Source organism: Anabrus simplex, chromosome 1 (genome assembly GCF_040414725.1).
Source record: "Anabrus simplex isolate iqAnaSimp1 chromosome 1, ASM4041472v1, whole genome shotgun sequence".
In the NCBI taxonomy this organism is placed as follows: domain Eukaryota; kingdom Metazoa; phylum Arthropoda; class Insecta; order Orthoptera; family Tettigoniidae; genus Anabrus; species Anabrus simplex.
Window position 1 is genome coordinate 591,090,188 of NC_090265.1, and position 27,476 is coordinate 591,117,663.

General features: G+C 40.5%; 1 protein-coding gene across 1 annotated transcript in view; it reads right to left on the bottom strand.

The window, feature by feature from the left end:
* homer (protein) overlaps positions 1 to 18,578 on the bottom strand; it is a 35,384-nt gene extending 16,806 nt beyond the window's left edge. Inside the window, exons 1-2 of the mRNA XM_067144936.2 lie at positions 18,455 to 18,578; positions 3,471 to 3,845 (exon numbers count right to left, since the gene is read on the bottom strand). Coding sequence (XP_067001037.1) covers positions 3,471 to 3,845; positions 18,455 to 18,556 — 477 coding nt within the window. The 5' untranslated portion in view covers positions 18,557 to 18,578. The remainder of the gene's footprint in view (positions 1 to 3,470; positions 3,846 to 18,454) is intronic.
* Between the last annotated feature and the right edge of the window lie 8,898 nt (positions 18,579 to 27,476).

Consider the following 27,476-nt stretch of genomic DNA (forward strand, 5'->3'; position numbering starts at 1 on the left):
AGCTAATAGGAATGGGAAGCATTTGCTGGACTTCTGTGCTAGTATGGGTTTAGCAGTTATGAATACATTCTTCAAGCATAAGGCATTCACCGCTATACATGGAGGCTAGGGGTACCAGATCCATAATAGATTATATCTTAATAGATTTCGAATCCAGGAAATCTGTTAGGAATGAACGAGTTTTCTGGGGATTTTTCATTGATACAGACCACTATCTGATCTGTAGTGAACTAAGTATCTCTAGGCCTAGGATAGAGAAAGTGAAATCTGTTTGCAAACGAATAAGGATAGAAAATCTCCAGGATGAGGAAATTAGACAGAAGTACATGGATATGACTAGTGAGAAGTTCTGAACAGTTGACAATGAGGCAGGTTCAGGATACAGAAAGAGAATGGGTGGTATACAGGAATGCTGTAATAGAAAGAGCAAGGGAATACCTAGAAACAACTGTGTGTAAAGAACTGAAAAAGCAAACATCTTGGTGGAATGATGAAGTGAGAGCAGCTTGTAAATGTATAAAGAAGTCTTATCAGAAATGGCTCCAAACGAGGGCTGATGCAGACAGGGAATTGTACATAAATGAAAGAAACAGAGCGAAACAAATAGTTGTTGAATCCAAAAATAAGTTGTGGGAGGATTTTGGTAATAAACTGGAAAGGCTAGGTCAAGCAGCAGGGAAACCTTTCTGGACAGTAATAAAGAATCTTAGGAAAGGAGGGAAAAAGGAAATGGACAGTGTTTTAGGTAATTCAGGTGAACTCATAATAGACAGGTGGAGAGAATATTTTGAAAATCATCTCAACGTAAAAGGAAATCTTCCTGGTTGTGTCACAAACAACCGAGCTCATGGTGAGGAGGAAAATGAAGGTGAAATTATGATTGAGGAAGTGAAATAGATGGTAAAAAGTATCAGGAATAGATGAAATTAGACCTCAATTGGTGAAGTATAGTGGGAAGGCAGGGATGAAATGGCTTCATAGAGTAATAAGATTAGCCTTCAGATGCCTTCAGATTGGATAAAAGCAGCAATTACACCTCTCTATAAGCAAGGGAACAGGAAGGATCGCAACAACTATCGAGGTATCTCATTGATTAGAACACCAGGCAAAATATTCACTGGCATCTTGGAAGGAAGGGTGCGATCAGTGGTTGAGAGGAAGGTGGATGAAAACCAGTGTGGTTTCAGACCACAGAGGAGCTGTCAGGTTCAGATTTTCAGTATGCGCCAAGTAATTGAAAAATACTACGAAAGGAATAGACAGTTGTGTTTATGTTTCATAGATCTAGAGAAATCATATGACAGGGTACCAAGGTAAAATATATTCACCATACTGGGGAACTATGTGACTGAGGGTAGATTATTAAAATCAATTGAAGGCTGCAGTGAGAATTAATGGTAGAATGAGTTCTTGGTTCAGGGTACTACAGGGGTTAGACAAGGCTGTAATCTTTCACCTTACTGGGCGAGTTGGCCATGCGGTTAGCGTCATGCGGCTGTGAGCTTGTATCCGGGAGATAGTGGGTTCAAATTCCACTGTCAGCTGCCCTGAATATGGTTTTCCGTGGTTTCCCATTTTCACACCAGGCAAATATTGGGGCTGTACCTTAGTTAAGGCCATGGCTGCTTCCTTCCAACTCCTAGGCATATCTCATCCCATCGTTGCCATAAGACCTGTCTGTGTCGGTGCAACGTAAAGCCACTAGCAAAAAAAAAATTCTTTCAATTTTGTTGTTCGTAGTTTACATGGATCATTTCTGAAGGGTATAAAGTGCAGGGAGGGATTCAGTTAGGAAATATGCCAGGCTGCTTAATAGCAGATTGTACTGAAAGCCTGCAGTCCAATATCTTGGAACTGGGAAATAGGTGCAATGAGTATGGTATGAAAATTAGCCTTTCAAAGACTAAATTGATGTCAGTAGGTAAGAAATCCAAGAAAACTGGATATCAGATTGGTGATACAAAGCTGGAATAGGTAGATCATTTCAAGTATTTAGGCCGTGTGTTCTCCCAAGATGGTAATATTGTAAATGAGATTGGATTAAGGTGCAGTTAAGCTAATGCAGTGAGCTTGCAGCTGCGATCAACAGTATTCTGTAAGAAGAAAGTCGGCTCCTGGACGAAACTATCTTTACATCGGTCTGTTTTCAGACCAACTTTGCTTTATGGGAGTGCAAGCTGGGTGGATTCAGGTTATGTTGTTCATAAGTTAGAAGTAACAGACATGAAAGTAGCGAGAATGATTGCTGGTACAAACAGGTGGGAATAATGACAGGAGGGTATTTGGAATGAGGAGATAAAGGCTAAGTTTGGAATGAACCCGATGGATGATATATGCATAAACCGGCATCGGTGGTAGAGGCATGTGAGGCGAATGGAGTAGGATAGGTAACGTAGGAGAATAATGGACTCTGTTATGGAGGGTAAGATGTATGTTTGCTGTTGTTATTATTATTATTATTATTATTATTATTATTATTATTATTATTATTATTTATCAACATGGGAGCGTGCATTAGCAACTACAGGGGGCCAAAGCCTGGCATTGTTTCCATTTAATTTTTACCTATCCAACCTCCCTCAGTCACCTCTTGTTCTTCTCCGACCCTGAGAGAGTTTTTCATTTTCACCTCTGAGTCCCTTTTCCTTTTACTGATACCTTCTTTCTTCAAAGGATTAGAGACCTTCCATTTTCCAATGGTTGTCTAGTCGTATTTTCCCTTAAAAACACCACCCCAGTTTCCGATCACTGCATCAAGGGCTACGGATGATTGTTAAACATAGCAATAAGCACGAGCCCGGATATATGAACTGCAAAGCCTAGCGTTGCGGAAGGGGGTTAGGGATATTCTAGGGCGTTAATACCGACTGTTTTTTGGTTAGCTTCGATTTCTCTGTTTGTTAATTTTTAGTGACTTTCATTCCATACGGCAGGTAGTAGGGTGGTCATTCTGGAGTTTATATAGACTGTTTTGCGTTAGTTCCGACATTTTTTTCCTGGTTGTGGAGTGCACTTATTTTTGTAGTATATTTTTTCATTCTTCTTCAATGAAATTTCATATACTATTTGTTGTAAATAAGAGTGTATTTATGTAAGGCAACATGAGTAAAACTAGTGGAGCAGCTAAATTATTACAGGATTCGGAAATCAAAAGATCCAATAAGAAAATAACGACATTTTTAGCACCACTACCCTCTAAAATCGATGTTCGTATACCCAGCGAAGATTGTTTTATTGTTGCAGATGGGAATTTGTTAATGCTCTTTATGTTTTAAAGGAATCCTGAGCCGAGATTTAAACATTCACATAAACAATGAATAATAAGATCTGCCTAGCTATTTGATATTTCCACTATTTGAAAATTAAATTATTTCAGGCTAGGGAGGGCCAAATATTACAGATCCGGTACTGATTAAACACATGTTCGACTACTCCAGGGTCCTCCCTTGTCAGTGACACCTCTCTCCTACCTGCAGTCCGGACAATGACTGGCTGCGCTGGTGCGCCGCCGACATAGACGACGTCTTGAGGGTGTTCGTGTCGCCCCCGCCTCCGGAAGAAGTGACCACCACGTTGGTGCTGTTGTTGACGGCGACGACGGGCTGGGTAGCGGGAGACGAGGGAGCCACGGGGGCGGCACTGTTGGGCGGCTCGAGGAGCGGTGTGTTGTCGGCGATGGGCTGGGGAGTCTCTGTGGAACGTGGGGGCGGCACACAGGCGCGCGCCGTGATGGGGCTTGCGTTAGCGCTCGTCACAGGCGTCACTCCAGAACTCGTCCCGTTGGCGATTGCCTTGGCCGCCGCTAACCGCGTCGCCTCTTTTACTTCCTGGAACTTCTCGATGAACTGGAACAGAAACCATACAAGTCGTAACAACATTACTAAATTATTACAGGTTTCAAATGATTTATGGTGTCGATTCACTGAAAGATTACACAGTTACACTTGGGGTCACTAAATTCAAGGAAGCTCTGTCATCAACGAATTTAACAATCCAATGAATTGTTCAATTTATTTGTTAAGTTCCAAACTGCTCAGAATACAAGTTTGTGAAATGCAACGTAGTTCACCTGTGTCCTGTTTGCAAATGGCCACTCTGGTGGTAATAAAATGAAAATGTGTATTATTCATTCTGAGGTACAGAAAGAGAGGTAGAGATTCAGAATCTCAATAGCTGTTACCGAATACTGAACTGTAAACACAAAACTTCCAGCATACTTAAAACATATTTATTTATTCTGGCAAAATTAAGGAGTGTATTCTAATTATACACAACCAGTCCTAATCTAATACACTATTACTCGTAAAAGCAGAAATTAAAACAACAATAATAAATATCCGGCTCTTTGGCTGAATGGTCATCGTGATTGTCTTGGGTTCGGTTCCCGACCGGCTCGATGATTTTAAGTGCACAGGCCTATAATTAATTCCTCTAGCTGGACGACTGGGTGTTTGTGTTCGTCTTAATACTCTTTCCTTCATCTACATAAAACACAACACAGTACCAACAGTACCACATAGGATTGACATCACGAAGGGCATCCGGCCTAAAACTGGATCAAATGCATATCAAGCGCCGACCCCAATAAAATATTGGGAAATTGCGAAATAATAATAATAATAATAATAATAATAATAATAATAATAATAATAATAATAATTTAAACTAGCATGGTACAACAGCCCCGAAGCGACCGCTCCAGATTACGAGGTGTCGTGTGGTCGGCACGACGAATCCTCTCGGCCGTTGTTCTTGGTTTTCTAGACCGAGACCGCTATCTGACCGTCAGATAACTTCTCAATTATAATCACGTAGGCTGAGTAAACCTAAAACCTGCCCTTAGATCCAGGTAAAAATCCCTGACCTGGCCGGGAATCAAACCCGGGGCCTCCGGGTAAGAGGCAGGTACAGTACAGCACAGTACCAATAATAATAGAAATGTACAAAAAATTGTAAATACATCCCCCCACTTAGGATTGACACCAGGAAGGGCACCCGGCCGTAAAACTGGATGAAATCCATATCAAGCGCCGACCCCTACACCGCGGGGCCTGCACAGAAACTGTCTACATTATTATTATTATTATTATTATTATTATTATTATTATTATTATTAGACTCGTTAGCTCAATGGTCAGCGTACTGGCCTTCGGTTCAGAGAGTCCCGGGTTCGATTCCCGTCCGGGTCGGGGATTTTAACCTTCATTGGTTAATTCCAATCGCCTGGGGGCTGGGTGTTTGTGCTGTCCCCAACATCCCTGCAACCCACACACCACAAATAACACTATCCTCCACCACAATAACACGTAGTTACCTACTCATGGCAGATGCCGCCCACCCTCATCGGAGGGTCTGCCTTACAAGGGCTGCACTTGGCTAGAAATAGCCACACGGAATTATTTATTATTATTAAAGTTAATTTGTTACAAGTAATAGTGTATTAGATAAGAACAGGTTGTGTGCAAAGGGAAATAATATATTGGAGTCTCAATTGGCTGCTTCAATCAATCAATCAATCAATCAATCAATCAATCAATCAATCAATCAATCAATCAATCAATCAATCAATCAATCAATCAATCAATCAATCAATCAATCAATCAATCAATCAATCAATCAATCAATCAATCCAATACTGATCTGCAATTAGGGCAGTCGCCCAGGTGGCGGATTGCCTATCTGTTGTTTTCCTAGCCTTTTCTTAAATGACTGCAAAGAAACTGGAAATTTATTGAACTCCTTTGGTAAGTTATTCCAATCCCTAACTCCCCTTCCTATAAACGAATATTTTCTCCAATTTGTCCTCTTGAATTCCAACTTTATCTTCATATTGTGATCTTTCCTACTTTTAAAGACACCACTCAAACTTATTCGTCTACTGATGTCCTCCCACGCCATATCTCCACTGACAGCTCGGAACATACCACTTAATCGAGCAGCTCGTCTCCTTTCTCTCAAGTCTTCCCAGCCCAAACTTCGCAACATTTTTGTAACACTACTCTTTTGTCGGATATCCCCCAGAACAAATCGAGCTGCTTTTCTTTGGATTTTTTCCAGTTCTTGAATCAAGTAATCCTGGTAAGGGTCCCACACACCAGAACCATTTCTAGTTGGGGTCTTACCGGAGACTTATATGCCCTCTCCTTTACATCCTTACTACAACCCCTAAACACCCTCATAACCATGTGCAGAGATATGTACCATTTATTTACAATCATATTTATGTGATTACCCCCAATGAATATCTTTCATACACGTAGGTACTTACAATGATCCCCAAAAGGAACTTTCACACCATCAACGCAGTAATTAAAATTGAGAGGACTTTTCCTATTTGTGAAACTCACAACTTGATTTTTGACCCCATTTATCATCATACCAGTGCCTACTGTCCATCTTACAACATTATCGAAGTCATTTTGCACTTGCTCACGATCTTGCAACTTATTTATTACACTGTACAGAATAACAACATCTGCAAAAACGCCTTATCCCTGATTCCACTTCTTTACTCATAGCATTGCTATACACTAGTGTCCAAAAGTTACGCATAAGTTACGAGTAAGCAGGGCAACAGAAAATAGACCGCAAATCGCACGACATATGCACCTACCAACCTTATGTGTTCGCTCTGTATACGAAAGGAGTGTTCCCTACTTTGACTAGCGTAACGGCAAGGTAGACACAGCCAGTGCCTGCGCCCCATATTCCCTCAGTCGTGTTTGCCCTGTTATAGTGTGCGGAGTGTGGCCTCGTGGTGAACGTGACAACATAATGGCATAACGACGCCATTTGGACCCCGTTTTGCAGGGTAGAATACTCGGCCGCCTGGAAGCAGGCCAGACACAGACCGAAGTTGCCGTATCCTTGGATGTGCCACAAAGTGTCATTTCCAGACTTTGGAGACGATTTCGAGGCAGAGGAGATGTTAGTCGTAGGCCAGTACCAGGTCGACCAAGGGTAACCACCCCACAGCACGACCGATTTCTGCCCTTAACCGCCCGACGAAATCGGAGTGCACCTGCAAGACAATTGTCGGCGGAGCTTGCAGCCGTCTCAGGGGTTGCCGTTTCCCGGGTAAGTGTCTACCGGAGGCTCAGAACAGCAGCGCTGTTTGCCCGCCGTCCAGCGGTGTGCGTCCCGTTCACACCAGCACAGAGACGGACCCGTTTACTGTGGAGCCGTCAACATCGAAACTGGACCATGAATAAATGAATGTACTCTTCACAGATGAATCCCGCTTCAGTTTGCAGAACGATTCCCGTCGCACATTAATCTGGAGAGAACCGGGTAACCGATACAACCACAGGAACATCGTGGAACAAGACCAGTATGGTGGTGATGGTGGCGTCATGGTGTGGGGCGCCATAATGTTGAATGGCCTACGGACCTGCACATCTTCATGGGTGGTCCGAGGAACACTTAACGCTCGCAATACAGGGATGAGGAACTGAGACCACATGATCGACTCTTCAGAGGTACGGTTAGTCCAGACTTCCTCTTAATGGACGATAATGCCCGACCGCACGGCGCTGCTCTGGTGGATGAATTTCTGGCTGGGGAAGACATTCATCGCATGGACTGGCCAGCGAGGTCTGCGGATCTGAATCCTATAGAACATGCCTGGGATGCATTAGGGAGGCGAACTGCATTCCGTCAGCCTCCACCAAGGACCCTACAAGACCTTAACATTGCACTTTCGGAGGAATGGCATCGACTGCCACAAGAACTCTTGGACCATCTGATAGAGAGCATGCCACGTCGCTGCGAAGCATGTGTGGCCTTTAGGGGTGACCATACATCCTATTAACAGCATAATTTGTTGTAGAAAACATTGCCAAGTTTTGTTAGTTTTTGTCAAAGGTGTACCTTAACTATCAGAACCTTTACGACTTTGTTTTTTGGACAAGTTGTGTGGCATATGGTGTGCGAGTCAGCTTCCGTTTGTTCAGCAATCCACCTGACATTCCTTTCAGGTGGCATGGCCTCGTTTAGTGATTATGCTTGAATTTTGGACACTAGTGTATATAAGAAAACATAGAGGTCCAATAATACTGTCTTGAGGAATTCCCTTCTTAATTATTACAGAGTCAGTTAAAGATTCGCCTACTCTGATTCTCTGAGTTCCATTTTCTAGAAATATAGCCACCCATTCAGTCATTCTTAGGTCTAGTCCAATTGCACTCATTTTTGCTTGACTTTCATGTCGCAATATTCAAGAACAAGTAAGATCATGAATAGAGTAAATTATGACGAAGAAAGTCTTACAATGTGGAACATATTTGAAAGTACGTGGAAGTGAATTAATTAGACCAGTACAGCCTACCTCCTATCACCATTTCAAGAAACAAATTTCCTAAGCCGCATTGTCACTTGCATAAGCGTTATAATGCTTTTAGTGAAAAAGTTCCACCTTTAAAATACAAAAGTTATTTTATTCATTTCAAAGGAGCACATACTTAGTAAAGTAAGACATGTTTCGTCCACTTTGGGACATCATCAGTCATAAGTTAAAGACAAAGTAATTGGAACAAGGATAAATAATTTAAATCACTTGATGTACTGTATAATGGGTGATTCGACTAGCGAATCAGTCAGCGGTAATTCAATTAAAATACAAATTCTGTGATCGAAAGTTATCATGTACATGAATTTAAAAGCGTGTAGAATGAATACTGAATCCACATCTAAAACATGCATTTAAAAAGCTTTAAGACTAATTGCACACTATACAAGTTTTTAATTGTATGATATCGGCATTGAATAAGCTTCTTGGAGTGTTGATCTCAGAAAAAAATATTTTCAGGTTCTCTTATGGTTGAAGCAATACGAATAGAATACCTAGTGAGATCACTCACCGAGTTCAAGCGCGCTCCTGCAGAGTGGCGCTAGTGGAGCCTAACGCCAACGCTACACGGTCAGCTGATTTAATGTAAGTTACACTGGTATGCAAATAATCAAATACAACACGTGAATAATATTGTCAGATTTATCTATATAAATAAAATTGTAGGGGGTCCGCTGTCTGTAATTTCTTTTGTTTCGCCAATTTATCAGATATTTATCCGTTTTAGGTCAACTCAAGACCGAATCGGTGATTTTTACGTTTCGTGTCTGTCTGTTTGTCTGTTCCACCATCACGTCGAAAAGGCTGGATAGATCTCAACCAAACTTCATATTTAGAGTATACTCATCCCGGGGAAGGTTTCGATATGAATATCATTTTAAAATCTTTGAATACACGGGGGGTTTATAGGAAAACCAGAATGGTTTTTCCACCATCACGTCGAAACGGCTGGATAGATCTCAACCAAACTTCATATTTAGAGTATACTCATCCCAGGGAAGGTTCGATATGCATATCGTTTTAAAATCTTTGAATACACAGGGGGTTTATAGGAAAACCAGAATGGTTTTTCCACCACTACGACGAAACGGCTGGATAGATCTCAACCAAACTTCATATTTAGAGTATACTCATACCGGGGAAGGTTTAGATATGCATATCATTTTAAAACCTTTGAATAGACGGGGGGTTTATAGGAAAACCAGAATGGTTTTCCTCCATTTTATCTTATACTATTGATTTTCTGTAAACTTAGTTTACCGTACGTGAAACATCTCTTCATTATAAACAACTTTCGTTATGTTCATAATTTACCTTACTCTTCACATGACGGAGAAATTTACAATTTTCCGCTGGTATCATGCTCTGCAGTGACGGACAGACCGACAACGAACCTACAGGTTACCATGGCAATGTCTCTGACTGCATGCCAGCAGGGAAGTAACGTATTGCCATTTTCCTCATCATGCTTTTAAATTCGTGGTTGTTCCTTGGGTAGAAGGCAAGAGAGGGGTCAATCGGCCTATCTGCGGGATATTGGCGGAATATCGTTGGATGTTATAACCGCCCTCGAATAGATTAAGTAATAACACCATTAGTCATCTTCTTATTATTTGTTTACCTAGGAATCACTGGACCTAAATTTCTCCTCTGTTACCGCTTTATTATATCCATAACTCACACTAGCATAATTTATTGAGGGGCATTTGATTTTCCAATACATTAACTTGGCATTTACATATTTGTTGTTATCCGGCTGTCCTCCGTTATAATCCATTTTCTATTACTTTCAACTTTCTTAACTGTATTATTTTCTTCCTTAACTACGCCGTATGTACGCGAGTGCTACAAACTACTGGATGTATTTCCACCAAGACTCATATTTAGAATACACCTGTCCTTGATAGGTTTTAGGGCAAATATTGTTTCTAAATCCCTGAACTGACTGGGGGTTTATACGAAACCGAAACAGTGATTTTACACTTCCACAAAATATACACAACCAACGTTAATTTAAATCTACCTGCCTTGGTAGAAATTAATTTCTAAACCTTTTTTCTCATGTGCATCATTTCGATACGAGGATTAATAAGGGAGATATCATTAACGGACCGTTTTTCTGTACAAGTCCCATCGGACTTAACTCACGGACGGGTGCGTCTAAAGCGTATTCCTTACAACTTGAAAACTACTGAAGACATTCGAACCAAAATTTATATTTAGCATCCACCTGTCCAAAGGTAGGTTTTAAACGTAATGAAACTTTTATTCCTAAATGGCTGACTAACTTTACAAACATATATATCTGCATTTAACTTGAAAAATCTGAATATCTGCATTTAAAATGGAAATTATGAAAATTAACATTCATTAAATAAAATACACACTTGTTGAACCTTGTACTCACACTTACTTGTTACCTGCTTACTTACACATACATTATTTGAAGGGCGCCAGCTGTCACTCAGTACAGCAATAATAGAATGAGACTCTTGACTATCTCTAGGGAGTGGGGTAATAAGCTTACTTTTGACAACATACCATATAAGTTCTGGGAAAAGGAGACTGGCGTTCGGTTTCCCCATTAATTTAGAGGTTAAGATATTTTACTTTCAATGAAATGAAACTATGAATTCGTTTGATAGAACAATATATATTCTTTAAATAATATATCAAAAAATAGTGAGTCTTGTTGCGATAAAACAGATGAAAATATGAAATTATGACATTGCAACAGAAAGAAACTAGGCATGAATTTGAATTCTTCTTGACCGGACATTTAACAATTTATACGAAATATTTCCCTCACTGATTCACTTGACTGTACCTTTAACACTTTGAGTGTAATTACGACGTAATCCATTGCTCTGGTGTTTACTGTAGATGTGTCACGCCTAACGTGGTGATACATCCTTGCGACTGCTTCTTCTCCATATCATCTGACTTCTTTGTAAGTCAATATGGTATGACCTCTTGGCAGGTCCAGGGTTGCCCTCTCTGACTCCTTGGTAAGCCTTGCGTCCGCGTCTTCCACTAAGTGACGGACCAACCATTTGGTCTCACTCTCTCAATGACCAATAATTAATGGCTCACTGAGTCTTCTCCATCTCTCGTTCACACTCGTTGGCTGACCACCTAAGGCCTCTTGATCTAGTAGACTACTTCACTGTACTGCATCCGTATAAGTAATGACTGACGCTACAATGTGCACCCACCTTATATAGACGTTGGTTGACACAACTACGTAATCTCCAGAAATAACAATGACATACTCCCACCTACGCGACAGATATTACATACAGTGGTGAAATAGCCCCGCGGCGATTGAGTCGATGCGCGCATATCTAAATAAATACGATGACGTAGTCAAGGCGCGGCGATGACTTGGCAGAATCGCCAGTGGTGTCGCAATATAACAACGTCACTTCCAATCTCTGATATATACAACAATTCTCACTGTACAGGTATTGAGTGTTATACTACACATACGTATATATGCATACATCTAAGTGCAATCTTGCAAGCAACAGGCAATTGCAAAATTGAATAAAACGGATAATTACAATAATAGTACAATATCACAGATAACATAATAATAATACTGACATAATAATAATAATAATAATAATAATAATAATAATAATAATAATAATAATAATAATAATAATAATACAGATAAAATAATAAAAATACAGATATCATCTTGTAACGGGATTTGAACCGTTACAGTAAATAACATTTCATGTTCCGGAATGGACTGGCGGTTTATAGGGAACCGAAATGGTGATTTTACTCTTCCACAATATATACAGAACAAGACCAACCTGACTGGAAATCGACCAAACGTGATGGAATTCCACCTCTAAACCTTTTTTATGTGAATTTTTTTCGTCAGGAGGATTAATAAGGGAGATATACCGAGCTCGATAGCTGCAGTCGCTTAAGTGCGGCCAGTATCCAGTAATCGGGAGATAGTAGGTTCGAACCCCACTGTCGGCAGCCCTGAAGATGGTTTTCCGTGGTTTCCCATTTTCACACCAGGCTGTACCTTAATTAAGGCCACGGCCGCTTCCTTTCCACTCCTAGCCACTTCCTGTCCCATCGTCGCCATAAGACCTATCTGTGTCAGTGCGACGTAAAGCAAAAAAAAAAGAGATGGTATCATGAATGGTCAGTTTTGCAGGTTAAGTTCAGCGGACATAGCCCAAAAGGTGTTTTACATGGAGCAGATTCCTTATCTATATAAATCAAATCGTAACGACTGTGTGCCTCTACACTGACTATTTTGGCGAAATTTTCGTACAGCTTTCCGTTTAAGGGGTAATAATGAACATCTACACAATTTTTGGTTTAGTTTCCTGAAAGTCCTAATTTTTACCTGCTTCGCCCAAAATCCAGATTGCGGCATAATCTGCCAGAAGGAAAAGAAGATAATTGAAATTTGACAAAATTATACGTTTTAGCCTGTAACGAACGGAAAACATCCAAGATCATTAAATTTTTCACTTTTTATCCCCGAAGAATATCGAAATATGCAGGCAATTTTAATGATGGTGCACACCTTCGGAAATTCCTATCACATAACAGATTACACAATCTCCGTTCAATTAGGAATGATCTACAACCTTGGTCTTAATGACTTTTTGCCGTATCTGTATCCCTTTTACGTTTGATTTTTCTCTATTTCTCGATGATAAGTCAATTTGGAATTTTCACATGCATAATTCATACTTTCGATTACTTATATGAAATACAGAATCATCAAACTCTTCACGAAAATTGGCCCACCCAGTACCCATATGTGAGCCAAATGCTATGTATGTAGCTGTCACATAATTATCCGAAAAGTAATGCAATGTGAGATTATCTTACAAAAACTTTACGCTGTTCCACGTTTCTAACTCAGTCTGATGCAAGAATAGGTGAGATATCATAGGACCAGCCATTTAGGCCACTAAATCCGGCGTGTCTTATGGTATAATCCTTTGTCGATATGACGTACGTTTAGTAGCAGTTAATCTGTAAATGAAGGTCTTCAATATTGTAAACAAGCATATACTTTCGTATGTCGATCTATATATATTCACTGATGTCGATTTGTAGCGATCGAGAAAGGGTGGGTCTGCTATTGTAATCAGTACTCCCCACACCGACTTTGACTGGCAGTATGAAAGGGTTCCTTCTCCAACTCCTGTGTAACTGTCATTAGTAAGGAAGGCCTACAATTGTAATGAATAGTTCTCGATTTGACTTGCAGAAGGCAAGTGAACATGCAGTTTTGTTTTGTTTAAAACTCCCCTACCCGATTGTGTTTGGCAGTAGGCAAGGGTGCCCGCCATTATAAAGAAATGTCCTCATCTAAAATGTGACTGGCATTAGGCATAGTGGCCTGCTATTTTGATGGAAACTCACCAACTTGGTGTGACTGGCAGTAAGCTGGCTGGAAGTAGGAAAATGGGCCTGGCATTATAATGATAACTGCACAACTCAATTTCAAGTGATGGTAGGGTAATTGCCTGCCATTATAATAAAACTCCTCAACTGTAATCTGTCTGGAAGTAGGAAAGGGGGGCTGCCATTTTAACGAAAATTCCCCAAATAGATTCTGTCCGCGTAGTAGGCAATTGGGCCTGCAATTACAATGTAAACTTTCCAACTCGATTGTGAATGGCAGTAGGCAAGTTAGCCTGCCGATATATCACAAATCCATAACAAACACTTTACATTGGAAACAACGTATGGGGACCTCCCCATGCTCTTTCTCGGATAACGCTAAAAGACATGCAATTTTAAAACAATCTTATTTACTGCATTTACACTATTTACTTCGATATTCGAATACAATGTAGAATACCGTAGCGAAGCACGGGTACATTCGCTAGTAAATAATATTCTCAGTCCCCACGAAGAAATATGTTTGAACTTTAATAAGAGAACACACGAAATAAAATTAATCATTACGAAAAGCGAAAGCAATATTGTGCTTTACACACTTAAAGAACACTTTTTAAACAGAGCACATTAAATATACACTATATTGTAAATAACACTGACACTTTTCTCAAATAAATTAAATGAAGTAAATTACCCATCAAAACTAGTTTGAGGCCACTTTCGATAGTTTACGAGGAGACTTAGATTGTCGAGCTTGCAGTTCTCTGAGGATTTCTCTTGCTCTGAAGAAGAATCGGCACTTTAAATGTGGTAGACAAGTTTTGGAATAGTGTCCAAAATGTGTTCAACACAACAGCCAGCCCCTGATGGCGAAACTGAAATCGCCTCAAAAAAAATATCGCCCCACATCGACCTAGACGAGTTCAGCTTTTCATTAATTTTCCTTTCAGTCTCTAAAAGAATGTCACACACACTTCTAGACGGACGTGTTAGACACCTCGTGCTACTTTCGGATCCGTAATCTTTAATTTCCGAAAGAACTGAAAAACGACTTCCAGTTTCGTGACGGAGAGAACGAACACAGTATATACACTTGATAAATTTTGAGGATTGCCTATAAACATACCCAGCCATATGATAAACTAAACACTTTTCTATCAAAGGATCGGAGGCGGGGCTCAACTTCGGCACAGCACTTTCCCAATCTTCAATATTTAAACTGTATTGATTAACGATTTTTTCTTTTATGGAAGTTTCCACAGACGTTTTTACCGTCTCGTTGCGCACTTTCACATCCCGGGCCTACATTCGCGTTTGGTTCACGAAGGACGTCAGCACTAATTCCCTTTTAGGCTCATAGTTTCCTGATTACAGGAACGTAGATACATTGTAGTAAATGCAAATGAAGAAAATCTATCGTGGATGGATGGTCATCCGAACTGAGCGAACGCACTATTCCAAAGTGTCGTTCCAAGGGATCCTGAATGAGTTTTCCTGTCAATACATACGCATAACCTCTTTCCCAGAGCCACTCGCTCATTTTTTATGTACTTTGAAGTGTTACTATTAAGGATTCCAAGGTCCTGGGTTAGGCAAACGTGTTATCTGTAGATTTTAGAGCTTGAAGAATAATGAGGATAGGTGTGTGGGATGATGAGTTTCTATAGAGAGCCTTAAAAGGTATGAATGCATTTAGTGCATCAGAAACATTGCTTAAGTCACTTGTAAATGCCTCAGTGTCCTCACTGCCTATAAATTCGGTCAGTCCCATTTCTGGATAAAATTTTAGTCCTCTGACGACACTATCGCTGAATAGTTGGAATGCTAGCCTGGCATTCATTCTTTGAAAGGAGGAAGGATCTAAATGAGCTCTTGTCAGCTTGGGGCAAGCTGGAAGTACTGCATACCCACATAGATCTTCCTTAAACAGTTCCCTATAAAAGTCAAAAATTATATTTTTGCCTTTGTAAGATAGTCCTACTTTATCATGGAAAAAGGTTCTTATACATTTCAATATATGCACAAAATCTGAAAAAGCCCAAATCTTCCGATTTACATCAGCTGGATTCAGAATAATAACATTGTGCTTGATTTTTCTTCCCATCAATTCCTAAAGATTTCCAGGCTTTCTTATTTGACTGGCTGCCATCACACGTGAAACCTACCACTCTCGCACCAGCCTTTTCTAGCTGCAATATAACTTGAATTATAATTTTAGCAAGGATATCTCCTGGAGTAGCATTTATGCTTGCATAAATGGTGATAGGTTGCACCCAGTTCTGGAAACGAGGCACAAACATAAAAACGAATGCATGATTTGCTACCGGATTTCATTGACAATCTGGTGTTAGTAAACTTAAATCGACAGAGCTACTTACTTTCAGTGAAGAGCCATTAACTTGAATCTCTTCTCTTAGTCTGACCTCATCGAATATAATTATCCCGTATTCTAGTCCATTTCATCCTTAATATAATCTGGAATAGCACTTATGCAATGAGGATTTACACCATAGGGACATTTAAGTCCTTTGCAGTTTCCTCAGATGGCTTTGTGAGGGAATAGGTAACACATTATGCCGCAGATAGTGCGTATATCCTTTAGGTGATTTTATTCTAAGTAATAAAGTTTCTAAAAGAAAATCACTACTGTACCTCATACTATTGGGAGATTTTACTTGCCTTTTCTTTAACATAGTGTCTATAATAATTTTTTGCTTCTTACTAAGAAATTTACAATCTTTAAATTTAAAATGTTTGTTCTTAATCTGCCCCTGTAGGAAATTAATCCTAGCTTTGGCTGAGGAAAGACTGCATTTAGCTCACATTAAATTACGAGTTGCATTCTTTAGTCGCCTTTTGAGAGAATATTGTCTTTTCGGCATCGGTAAGAGAACTAGACTGACCCTGAATTTGACTAGAACTAAGCTGACCTTGAACTTCACCGTCTACTGTTGTCATCACTGCTCCACTCACTTCGTGATTCTTGTTCCTTATACTCTTGATACTGTCCTCACTCCTTTCCCTACTGGGTGCCTTTCGCGAATTTACCTCAGTGAAGAGGTATTTCGGTAAATTTGGAAATATATGAGGCAACGCTCCGGATTTTAATTTCTACCTGACACGAGGAAGTTCAACGTTTTCACCATTCACAACGAAAACAGTCCGCATTTATAATTAAATCTGCCGAAAAATGCAGGTCACATTCAGCTTTTGGCCGACAATTGCTTGTCTTTCCGCGGAATAACTTTAGCCCCCTTCGCAAACAGATTATTTTCTTTTGACGGTGTAAAAAATCGACTACCATCACGCTTCCTTCCGTAACCCGATTTACAACCAGGAACGAAACAGTACGACATTTCTCTAAATAATAGAAAACCAGTTGATTGCACACACGAAGCACTGCACATAAACTAACAAGGGCTTTCAGAAAATATTAAAACAAATAGGCGTTAAAATTATCACCACGACTTCGCGCACGCTCGCTATACCTTCGCCGACAATTTGGAGCACGCGTTGTTGCAGCTGGTTCGTTGAGACTGCAGCGCCACGCTCCGGCAGGACCACCAACTACAATGTTAAGAGAGCGGAGTGATCACACTTCGTATTCCATTAGTCAGGTTGAAGGTTGATCCTGTTACATAATAAGTTGTAGGCGAAACTTCCTTGAATAGTGCACTGAGTCTAGTAACACGAGATCGGCGGAGACGCCTATTTTTTCTTTTACATCTGTTGGCAAATAACCTGGTACCCGGTCAGTGCACTTTTCAAGGAAGTTTCTCGTACAACTTACGTAATGGGATCATCCTTCAACCATAAGAAATTCGAATTTTTTTTTAGATCAACACTCCAAGATGCTTATTCAACGGCAATATCATACTTTTTTTTTGCTCTTTGCTTTACGTCGCATCGACACAGATAGGTCTTATGGCGACGATTGGACAGGAAAGGCCTAGGAATGGGAAGGAAGCGGCCGTGGCCTTAAGGTACAGCCCCAGCATTTTCCTGGTGTGAAAATGGTAAACCACGGACAACCATCTTCAGGGCTGCCGACATTAGGGTTCGAACCCACTATCTGCCGGATGCGAGCTCACAGATGCGCACCCCTAACCGCATGGCGAACTGCCCCGGTATATCATACAATTGAAAACAATTATAGTGTGCAGCTAGTCTTCAAGCTTTCTAAATACACGTTTTAGATGTGGATTCAGTATTCACACTTTTAAATTCATCTATATGATAACTTTCGATAATAGCCTTTGTATTTTAATTACCCTGACTGCTCTGCTAGCTGAACCACCCATTATTCATCAGGTGTTTTAAATTATCCTTGCTCCAATTATGTTGTCTTTTACTAATGGCTGATGATGTCCGAAAGTGGACGAAGCATGTCCTGCTTTATTAAGTTTGTTATTTTGAAATGAATAAAATAACTTTTGTATTGTAGAGGTGGAACTTTTTCACTGAAAAAATTATAATTCTTTCGTATCACCAGTACAAATGTCCTACAGAAATGTTATATTAGCCAATATCTATAAGGAAGGAGTTAGACACATCTAAAGATCTTTCATATCTTGTTTTAGTAATATTTTTAGAACTATATTTAGTTATGTAGAATAATTATTGTGCTAAAACATGTTCACCTAGTTACCTGCGAATTCCTCGCGCTACGAATAATATTGTGCATAGGAATGGATAAGTATTCGGTGTTCTCACCTTGTTGAGCTCCGACTCAGAAGAGAAGCCCAAGCCATAGACAGTGTTGGCACGCACATCAGACCACTGACCGAACTTCTGGGAGGTCTTCGTGAACGTCATGTTGGGCGTGATGGTGCTGTTGATCACCGCCTGTACAAACAGAAAACAAAGTTTAATAAAACAGTGCAATTATAATAACTTTTTTTGTAATGAATGTTGTCTGTACGTTAAGTCTTCGACCCGGAGGCCGGTTGGATCATGAAATAGCACCACCAAAGGCTACGTTCTTATAGGGAACCGCAATAACCAATGGCGGCGCTATAATGATGCCTACAAGGAATGACAAGAAGTTTGCCACAATTAATTTTTTCAGTTTTGTCCTATTTTTGTTTAGATTTTACCACTATTGGAGTAGTTTTTATTTTGAACTCCATTGTATCATATTGGATTCTCGTATTTCTTGAAACTGTTTCAATTTTATCACATGGCTTGCCATTGCTTTCCTCACATGGAATGTCGTAGCAATGAAATATTCACATAAATATTAGTTTAATATAATGAAAATAAATTGAGAACAATTAAAATTATGGTTACAAAAATCTAGTACAATTCTTTACGAACAGTCTATGATACTACCTTTGGGTTTAGAGAAACATTGCAATGCTCCTGCTTATATCTGAATTAGTTTTAATCAGAGATATAACAATCATTTCATATATACGTCAGTATAACACATGCCAGAAAAACTGAATCTCTGGACCTGTTAATCAGAAAGAGTAACTTACGGAACAAAGAATTTGTAGGATTATTTGTCTAAAATAAGTATTTTTCAATTATTACTAAATTCAAACTTTAATGACAAAAATTCTTGTTTCAGCCTTGCCCGATTTAACTAAGAACGAGCAACCATTTTTGTTAGCTAGAATTATACTTAATTAGTTTCAGTTTTGTTCTACTTTTTGTTTAGATTTTATTAGTATTGTACAAGTTTCTATGTACCATTGTATCACATTAAATTCTCGTATTTCTTGAAACTGTTCCAATGTTATCACATACACATACACATGCATATGATGCGTTGCGCCTCGAAATACCGTGTGTGACAATGTTGAGGAGAGAAATACTGAGCCGCAGCACATATATCACTTAGCATGAACATTCGCTGATATGATGTAGTTCATGCAGTACTGAACTTTAGATGATAGAATCTTTCTGGTCAGAGTTCTAAGCCGAAACATTTTCACACAGCGGTTTTTCAAGGCGCAACGACGATATGTCCAATGTATTCAATCCCTTAACGCTTTGCTCGTTGAGGCTTCCCGCGATTAAACTGAATTTTAATTGAAAATGATTTAAACTATAATATGCACATAGAGGGTATGTATTCCGTCAACTTTTCTGCAGCTTTCGGGCCTTCTCAAAACTCACAATTTTGGAGGATTCAGAGTTTCATACCTTCGTCAGCGATTGACAGCCATCGTCTGACCACCCAACTTCTTCTTGAACCAAAATTGAGGAGTTAGAATTGGGACATATCTGTCTCACGTTACAGAGAAGTGGTAGTTGTGAAGCATCATATATCAGTACCATTTATCTTGAGTATGTAAAGTCTGCCCAGTAACCTGTACTACTGTGGTGTGTATACTGTTACGTGCATCATTTGTAATTTACTTGGGGGGGGGGGGGGTTGGAAGGAAGCGGGTGTGGACTGTTATCTTCATACCCTCATTTAGGGAACAATGCAATGATATCCCTTTCTGGAGTTCTAATATTGCTGCTACGTTTATCTATATAGTAACTTGTTTTTTTCTGTAACCAGAGTTTGCAGATATAATTCGTTCAGATATATGGTCATTTTGATCGAGCTAATTGTGGCCCAATTTCCACCAATATGAACAAAATAATAACCATTTTAAAAGTATGTTCGAAGATACACATGAAGATAACAGTCCACACATACATTACGCATCATCTCCATCAACACATTCGAGTCCGAACGTGTATCTGCAGGACGAACAGACTAGTAAATCAAATGTTTACCGATTTTCATCTTAAAATAACTCAAATGAATGACGAATTTATTAATTTGTACAACCAAGAAAGCAGTAGAAGGGGCTGTGTAATCACAGTAATCCAATAGGTATGCAATATCTCTTTCTTTACTTGCAGGATGCATAGTCGCTCAAAAAAGAATGAGCGTACGGAATTATATGTCCCTCACATTTAATATTTTATCAGACAATTTAAATTAACAAAATATCAACTTTTCTGCAGCTTTCGGCCCTTCTCAAAACTCACATTTTTGGAAGATTGGAACATTGTTTATACCTACAACAAATATTATATCTGTAGGTTCAATAGTTTCTGATAAAAATTTACTTGCGAGGAATTTATACAATACCATGAGCAACAGAACATAGATTCTACCACGAATTGTACAGCTCATTGTCAAGCCATTTTTTTTATTTTTACAATTTGGCTTTACGTCGCACCGACACAGATATGTCTTACGCCGACGACAAGATAGGAAAGGGCTAGGAATGGGAAAGAAGCTATCATGGCCTTAAGTTACAGCCCCAGCATTTGACTGGTGTGAAAACGGGAAACCGCGGAAAACCATTTTCAGGGATGCCGACACGGGGGTTCGAACCCACCATCTTCCAGATGCAAGCTCACAGCTGCGCGCCCATAACCGCATGGCCAATTCGCCCGGTATCAAACCAATTAAAAGGCTAATAAGGGGTTATAGAATATTAAGAATCATTCGGGTTATAAACTCAAGCTCTACGGATATATCCTTAAAAGTTTTAAAAAATGTTATCACACTGATATTTAGCAATGCCGGCTCCACGGTGTAGGGGTAGCGTGTCTGCCTCTTGCCCGGAGGCCCCGGGTTCGATTCCCGGCCAGGTCAGGGATTTTTACCTGCATCTGAGGGCTGGTTCGAGGTCCACTCAGCCTACGCGATTACAACTGAGGAGCTATCTGACGGTGAGATGACGGCTCCGTTCTAGAAAGCCAAGAATAACGACCGAGAGGATCCGTCGTGCTGACCACACGACATCTCGTAATCTGCAGGCCTTTGGGTTGAGCAGCGGTCGCTTGGTAGGCCATGGTCCTTCAGGGCTGTTGCGCCATGGGGGATATTTACCAATTAAAATGCATTATTATTATTATTATTATTATTATATTATTATTATTATTATTATTATTATTATGCACAGTGTGGGTGACCAACCGTCTCGCATTTTAAGGTATTTTGTAAATGTCCTGCGCGGGACGTCCTTTGTCCTGCAATTGTTTAGTTTCCTGTCTGAACGAATTTTCGTATTATTTCTGTGTGAACGAATTTTCACAACACACACTTGTCCTGCCATCTACTTCAACTAAACATAGCGTAACTTTGCCAAGAGTATGATGTTTGAACGTGTAAAGAAGCAGATTATAGTATCTTCGGAGAAGTGTTTCGGATGTACCTTCCGACTTCCCAGCTACCGTTAGTTCATGGCGTGGCGTGGGATGCGTGTCCATTCTGTTGCACGAAGCGCATCAACATAAACGTGTTGTATTAACTGATGTTTTTCTTTAATTTGCGACTTTTGAAATGGGATTCGGCGTCGGATAGTGATGACTATATTTCTACCTCGTCGTAAGAAAGGAAACCATCATTTAAACCCGAGAGGGCAAAAAGGGAAATACGCGTATGTGCATATAACGCAGAGTGGGAAACCCAAAACGTCATACTTAACTCCTGATCAAAGTAATGTTCACAAGATGTATTGTAAACTTTGCGAGAAGACGTTCAGGATATCTCATGGATAAGGGTCTTCAACCCACAGACTGAAACAGATGTAGATGAAATGTATTTTTCTATGTTATTACTTCAGTAACGGTACTCTTGGTCGAAAAAGAGGGAATGTGACAACACAATGCTTTTGAAAATGTTAACATTTTCGTCGTTTTGAAATTACTGCTAAAAAAGTAGCTGGACTCCAATATTATGGAATGTCCTTTTTCGACTGACTTGTCCCTCATTCCTTCTTTCAACAGCTGGTAACCCTAGTTGCCACGTTGCTCGGTTGATGAGGATTTATAAGTCGGGTAGGGGTATGGAAGATAGTGAAGGTGTCTGAAGTACTACGCCTATATTCATTTTGGACGAACGAAGGAAATCACTATCTAACAACACTTGTAAGTCGATGGGGAGCGAATTTTAACCCACTTCGCTCCTCCTCTCGCAGATAAGCGCACCATTCCGTCTCAGATCCTCAATTACTGAAATTGTTCGAAGCATAAAAAAGGCTTTACGGAAAAAGAAATGTCTTGCAAGGGCAGTTTTAAGTGTCATATCCAATTTGCTGTCCTGATAAATGGAGTGCTGCCACGTGGGTTGGATATGAGCCAGATCATGCCATCTGCGTCCGCAGTTACAGCGCTTTTTTCTAACCCCTCCTGATGGCGAGTGTGAGTGCCAACTGCGTGGTCTCGACCAGAAAAGAGCTATACGCAAAACGTACCACACTATTAAATTGAGATTGTCCCTCTGAGATCGTAAGGTTTTAGTATCATACTTTTATCCGCAAAGCAATCTAGGACACGATGAGATAAAACCTGTCAGTCATGCGTTTCCAAGAGAAAGAATATTTATTTGCTTCGACAAAACGAGGGTAATCCCTTCATACTTAAAAACAGTTGATCTGTGAAGCGTAGACTATACATATCTGAACTGTTGAAAACCAGAGTACCGAGCTCGATAGCTGCAGTCGCTTAAGTGCGGCCAGTATCCAGTATTCGGGAGATAGTAGGTTCGAACCCCACTATCGGCAGCCCTGAAGACGGTTTTCCGTGGTTTCCCCATTTTCACACCAGGCGAATGCTGGGGCTGTACCTTAATTAAGGCCAGGGCCGCTTCCTTCCCACTCCTAGCCCTTTCCTGTCCCATCGTCACCATAAGACCTATCTGTGTCGGTGCGACGTAAAGCAACTAGAAAAAAAAAACAGAGTGTGATATCCTACTGATGGCGTTCTTATAAGTGGTTTACGATAACAAAAACGAGTCCGGAAAATCCTACGCTTCTTTCTTCCCGTTCTTCTACCGCTTTTCCTACACATGTGGGATCGCAGGTTTGGGTTTTGGTTGAAACGGTGAAACAATGGGGAAAGTACAACAAAACCATGGAGATTGAAAGCGTACAGATTGGATATAATATCAAGGGCAACACCATAGTGGACTGCTTGGCCTTCGCAGATCACATGGCGTTGTTACCCGAGAAAGACGAGCCGAGATCGCAGAAAAGGTTAGCCTGAAAATTGCATTCAGTACTTTGATGTTGTACGCTGAGACCGACTGGAAGACAGAAAGTTAAGTGGTACAGAGAGTTGGTAGCTTCCGGTACCTTGGTGAGAAGGTAAGATGTAAACTAAAGCAGAGAGAGCATAACTACTGCAGAAACTATGATACGCGGCCACAACTTATGGGATGAAGAATTTACCAAGGGACACCAAATAGCGACACTATACGATGGCCACCAGGGGTGCGGCGTTGTACACAACGGAGACGCTGACACCGGGTAAGATATTCTTTTCCGACCCTGACGGCATTAGGTTCCCAAGGTAGGGAGTCTCATTTTCACGCCCTTCGTGGCCCTTGTCTTTCTTTAGCCAATGCCTTCATTTTTCGAAGTGTTGGACCCCTTCCATTTTTTCCTCTGATTAGTGTTAATAGAGGACGATTGCCTAGTTGTATTTCCTCTTAAAACAATAATCACCACTGCCATGGAGTAAAATATGGCCGGGGAAAGAGCGACACAGATATACGGGGCACCAAAATCAAGGTGAAAATTGGGTACATAGACGATATGTGAGCCGTACGAGAGCGTAGAAACAATTAAGAGCGTGATACGGAAGAGAAAGGAAAGGGAAGGAACGGAAAGGAAAGAAAAGGAAAGAAAAGGAAAGAAATGGAACGGAAAGGAAAGGAAAGGAAAGGAAAGGAAAGGAAAGGAAAGGAAAGGAAAGGAAAGGAAAGGAAAGGAAAGGAAAGGAATGTGGACAACTTGTTGACCAAGAACATATGGAACGCGACATGCATAACGGGAAATAACTGAACGAAGGAAGTTAGGGAAGACTGGAAAGTACTTGGGAAAATGAAAAAAGAAATCCTAGATGACAGTACAGGATAGGTCTGGATACAATAGACTGGTGGAAGGTACAAAATGGACCAACGCCAGGATCAAGATCCAGATCGCGGAAACAGAAACAGGAAGAGCGAGAGATGAGGCGGTATTCGGAAGAACGAAGGCGGGTTGAGAAAATTACGTCATCCTGAGGGTAAATAAATAAATAAATAAATAAATAAATAAATAAATAAATAAATAAATAAATAAATAAATAAATAAATAAATAAATAAATAAATAAATAAATAAATCTTTCTTTCTTTCCTTCTTAAACCATTTACTCTCCAGGGTTGATTTTTCCCTCGGACCCAGCGAGGGATAACACCTCTACAGCCTCAAGGCCAGTGTCCTGGAGTGAGAGACTTTCGGTCGGGGGATACAATTGGGGAGGAGGACCAGTAACTCGCCCAGGCGGCCTCACAAGGGCCTTATAGGGAGATGGGAAGTTCGGAAGGGATACACAACACCACAGTGGACTGCCTGGCCTTCGCAGAGTATATGGTGCTGTTACCCGAGAAAGACGAGCCAAGATTGCAGAAAAGGTTGGTCTGAAAATTGCCGTGGCCTTAAGTTACGTACCATCACGGCATTTTCCTGGAGAAGAAGTGGGGAAACCACGGAAAACCACTTCAAAGATGGCTGAGGTGGGAATAGAAGCCCCTCTACTCAGTTGACATCCCGAGGCTGAGTGAAGCGGACCCCGTTCCAGCCCTCGTACCACTTTTCAAATTCCGTGGCAGAGCAGGGAATCGATCCCGGGCCACCGGAGATGGCAGCTAATCTTACTAACCACTACACCACATAGGCGGATAAATAAATAGCCGGGCTGAGTGGGTCAGACGGTTAAGGCGCTGGCCTTCTAACCCCAACTAGGCAGGTTCGATCCTGGCTCAGTCCGGTGGTATTTGAAGGTGCTCAAATACGACAGCCTCGTGTCTGTAGATTTACTGGCACGTAAAAGAACTCCTGCGGGACTAAATTCCGGCACCTCGGCGTCTCCGAAGACCGTAAAAGTAGTTAGTGGGACGTAAAGCATATAACATTATTATTATTATTATTATTATTATTATTATTATTATTATTATTATTATTAAACATACATACATACATTCTCATTATAGACTGTTATGCCTTTCAGCGTTCAGTCTGCAAGCCTCTGAGTATTTACTAAACGTCGCCACAATCCTCGATTTGCAACTAGTGTTGTGGCCTCATTTAGTTCTATACCTCTTATCTTTAAATCGTTAGAAACCGAGTCTAACCATCGTCGTCTTGGTCTCCCTTTACTTCTCTTACCCTCCATAACAAAGTCCATTATTCTCCTACGTAACCTATCCTCCTACATTCGCCTCACATGACCCCACCACCGAAGCCGGTTTATGCGTACAGCTTCATCCATCGACTTCATCCTAAATTACCCTTTATCTCCTCATTCCGAGTACCCTCCTGTCATTGTTCCCACCTGTTTGTACCAGCAATCATTCTTGCTACTTTCATGTCTGTTACTTTTAATTTATGAATAAGATATCCTGAGTCCACCCAGCATCGCTCCCGCAAAGCAAAGTTGGTCTGAAAACAGACCGATGTAAACATAGTTTCGTCTGGGAGCTGACTTCCTTCTTACAGAATACTGCTGATCGCAACTGCGAGCTCACTGCATTAGCTTTACTACACCTTGATTCAATCTCACTTACTACATTACCATCCTGGGAGAACACACAACCTAAATACTTCAAATTATCGACCTGTTCTAGCTTTGTATCACCAATATGACATTCAATTCTGTTGAATTTCTTACCTACTGACATCAATTTAGTCTTTTCGTACCATACTCATTGCACCTATTTTCAAGTTCCAAGATATTAGACTGCAGGTTTTCGGCACAGTCTGCCATTAAGACCAAGTCGTCAGCATTGGCCAAACTGCTTACTACATTTCCACCTAACTGAATCCCTCCATGCCATTTTATACCTTTCAGCAGATGATCCATGTAAACCACGAACAGCAAAGGTGAAAGATTACAGCCTTGTCTAACTCCTGTAAGTACCCTGAATCAAGAACTTATTCTACCATCAATTCTCACTGATGCCCAATTGTCAACATAAATGCCTTTGATTGATTTTAATAATCTACCTTTAATTCCATAGTCCCCCAGTATAGTGAACATACTTTCCCTCGGTACCCTGTCAAATGCTTTCTCTAGATCTACGAAACATAAACACAACTGCCTATTCTTCTCGTAGCATTTTTCAATTACCTGGCGCATACTGAAAATCTGATCCTGACAGCCTCTCTGTGGTCTGAAACCACACTGATTTTCATCCAACTTCCTCTCAACGACTGATCGCACTCTCCCTTCCAAGATGGCAGTGAATACTTTGCCTGGTATACTAATCAATGAGATACTTCGATAGTTGTTGCAATCCTTCCTGTTCCCTTGCTTATAGATAGGTGCAATTACTGCTTTTGTCCAATCTGAAGGTACCTTACCAACACTCCACGCTAATTTTACTACTCTATGAAGCCATTTCATCCCTGCCTTTCCACTATACTTCACCATTTCAGGTCTAATTTCATCTATTCCTGCTGCCTTATGACAATGGAGTTTATTTACTATCCTTTCCACTTCCTCAAGCATAATTTCACCAACATCATTTTCCTCCTCCCCATGAGCTTGGCTGTTTGCAACACCACCATGATGATTTCCTTTTACTTTGAGATGATGTTCAGAATATTCCCTCCACCTCTCCAGTGATTCCCTGGGATCTATTATGAGTTCACCTGAATTACTCAAAACACTGTTCATTTCCTTTTTTACCTCCCTTCCTAAGATTCTTTATTACTGTCCAGAAAGGTTTCCCTG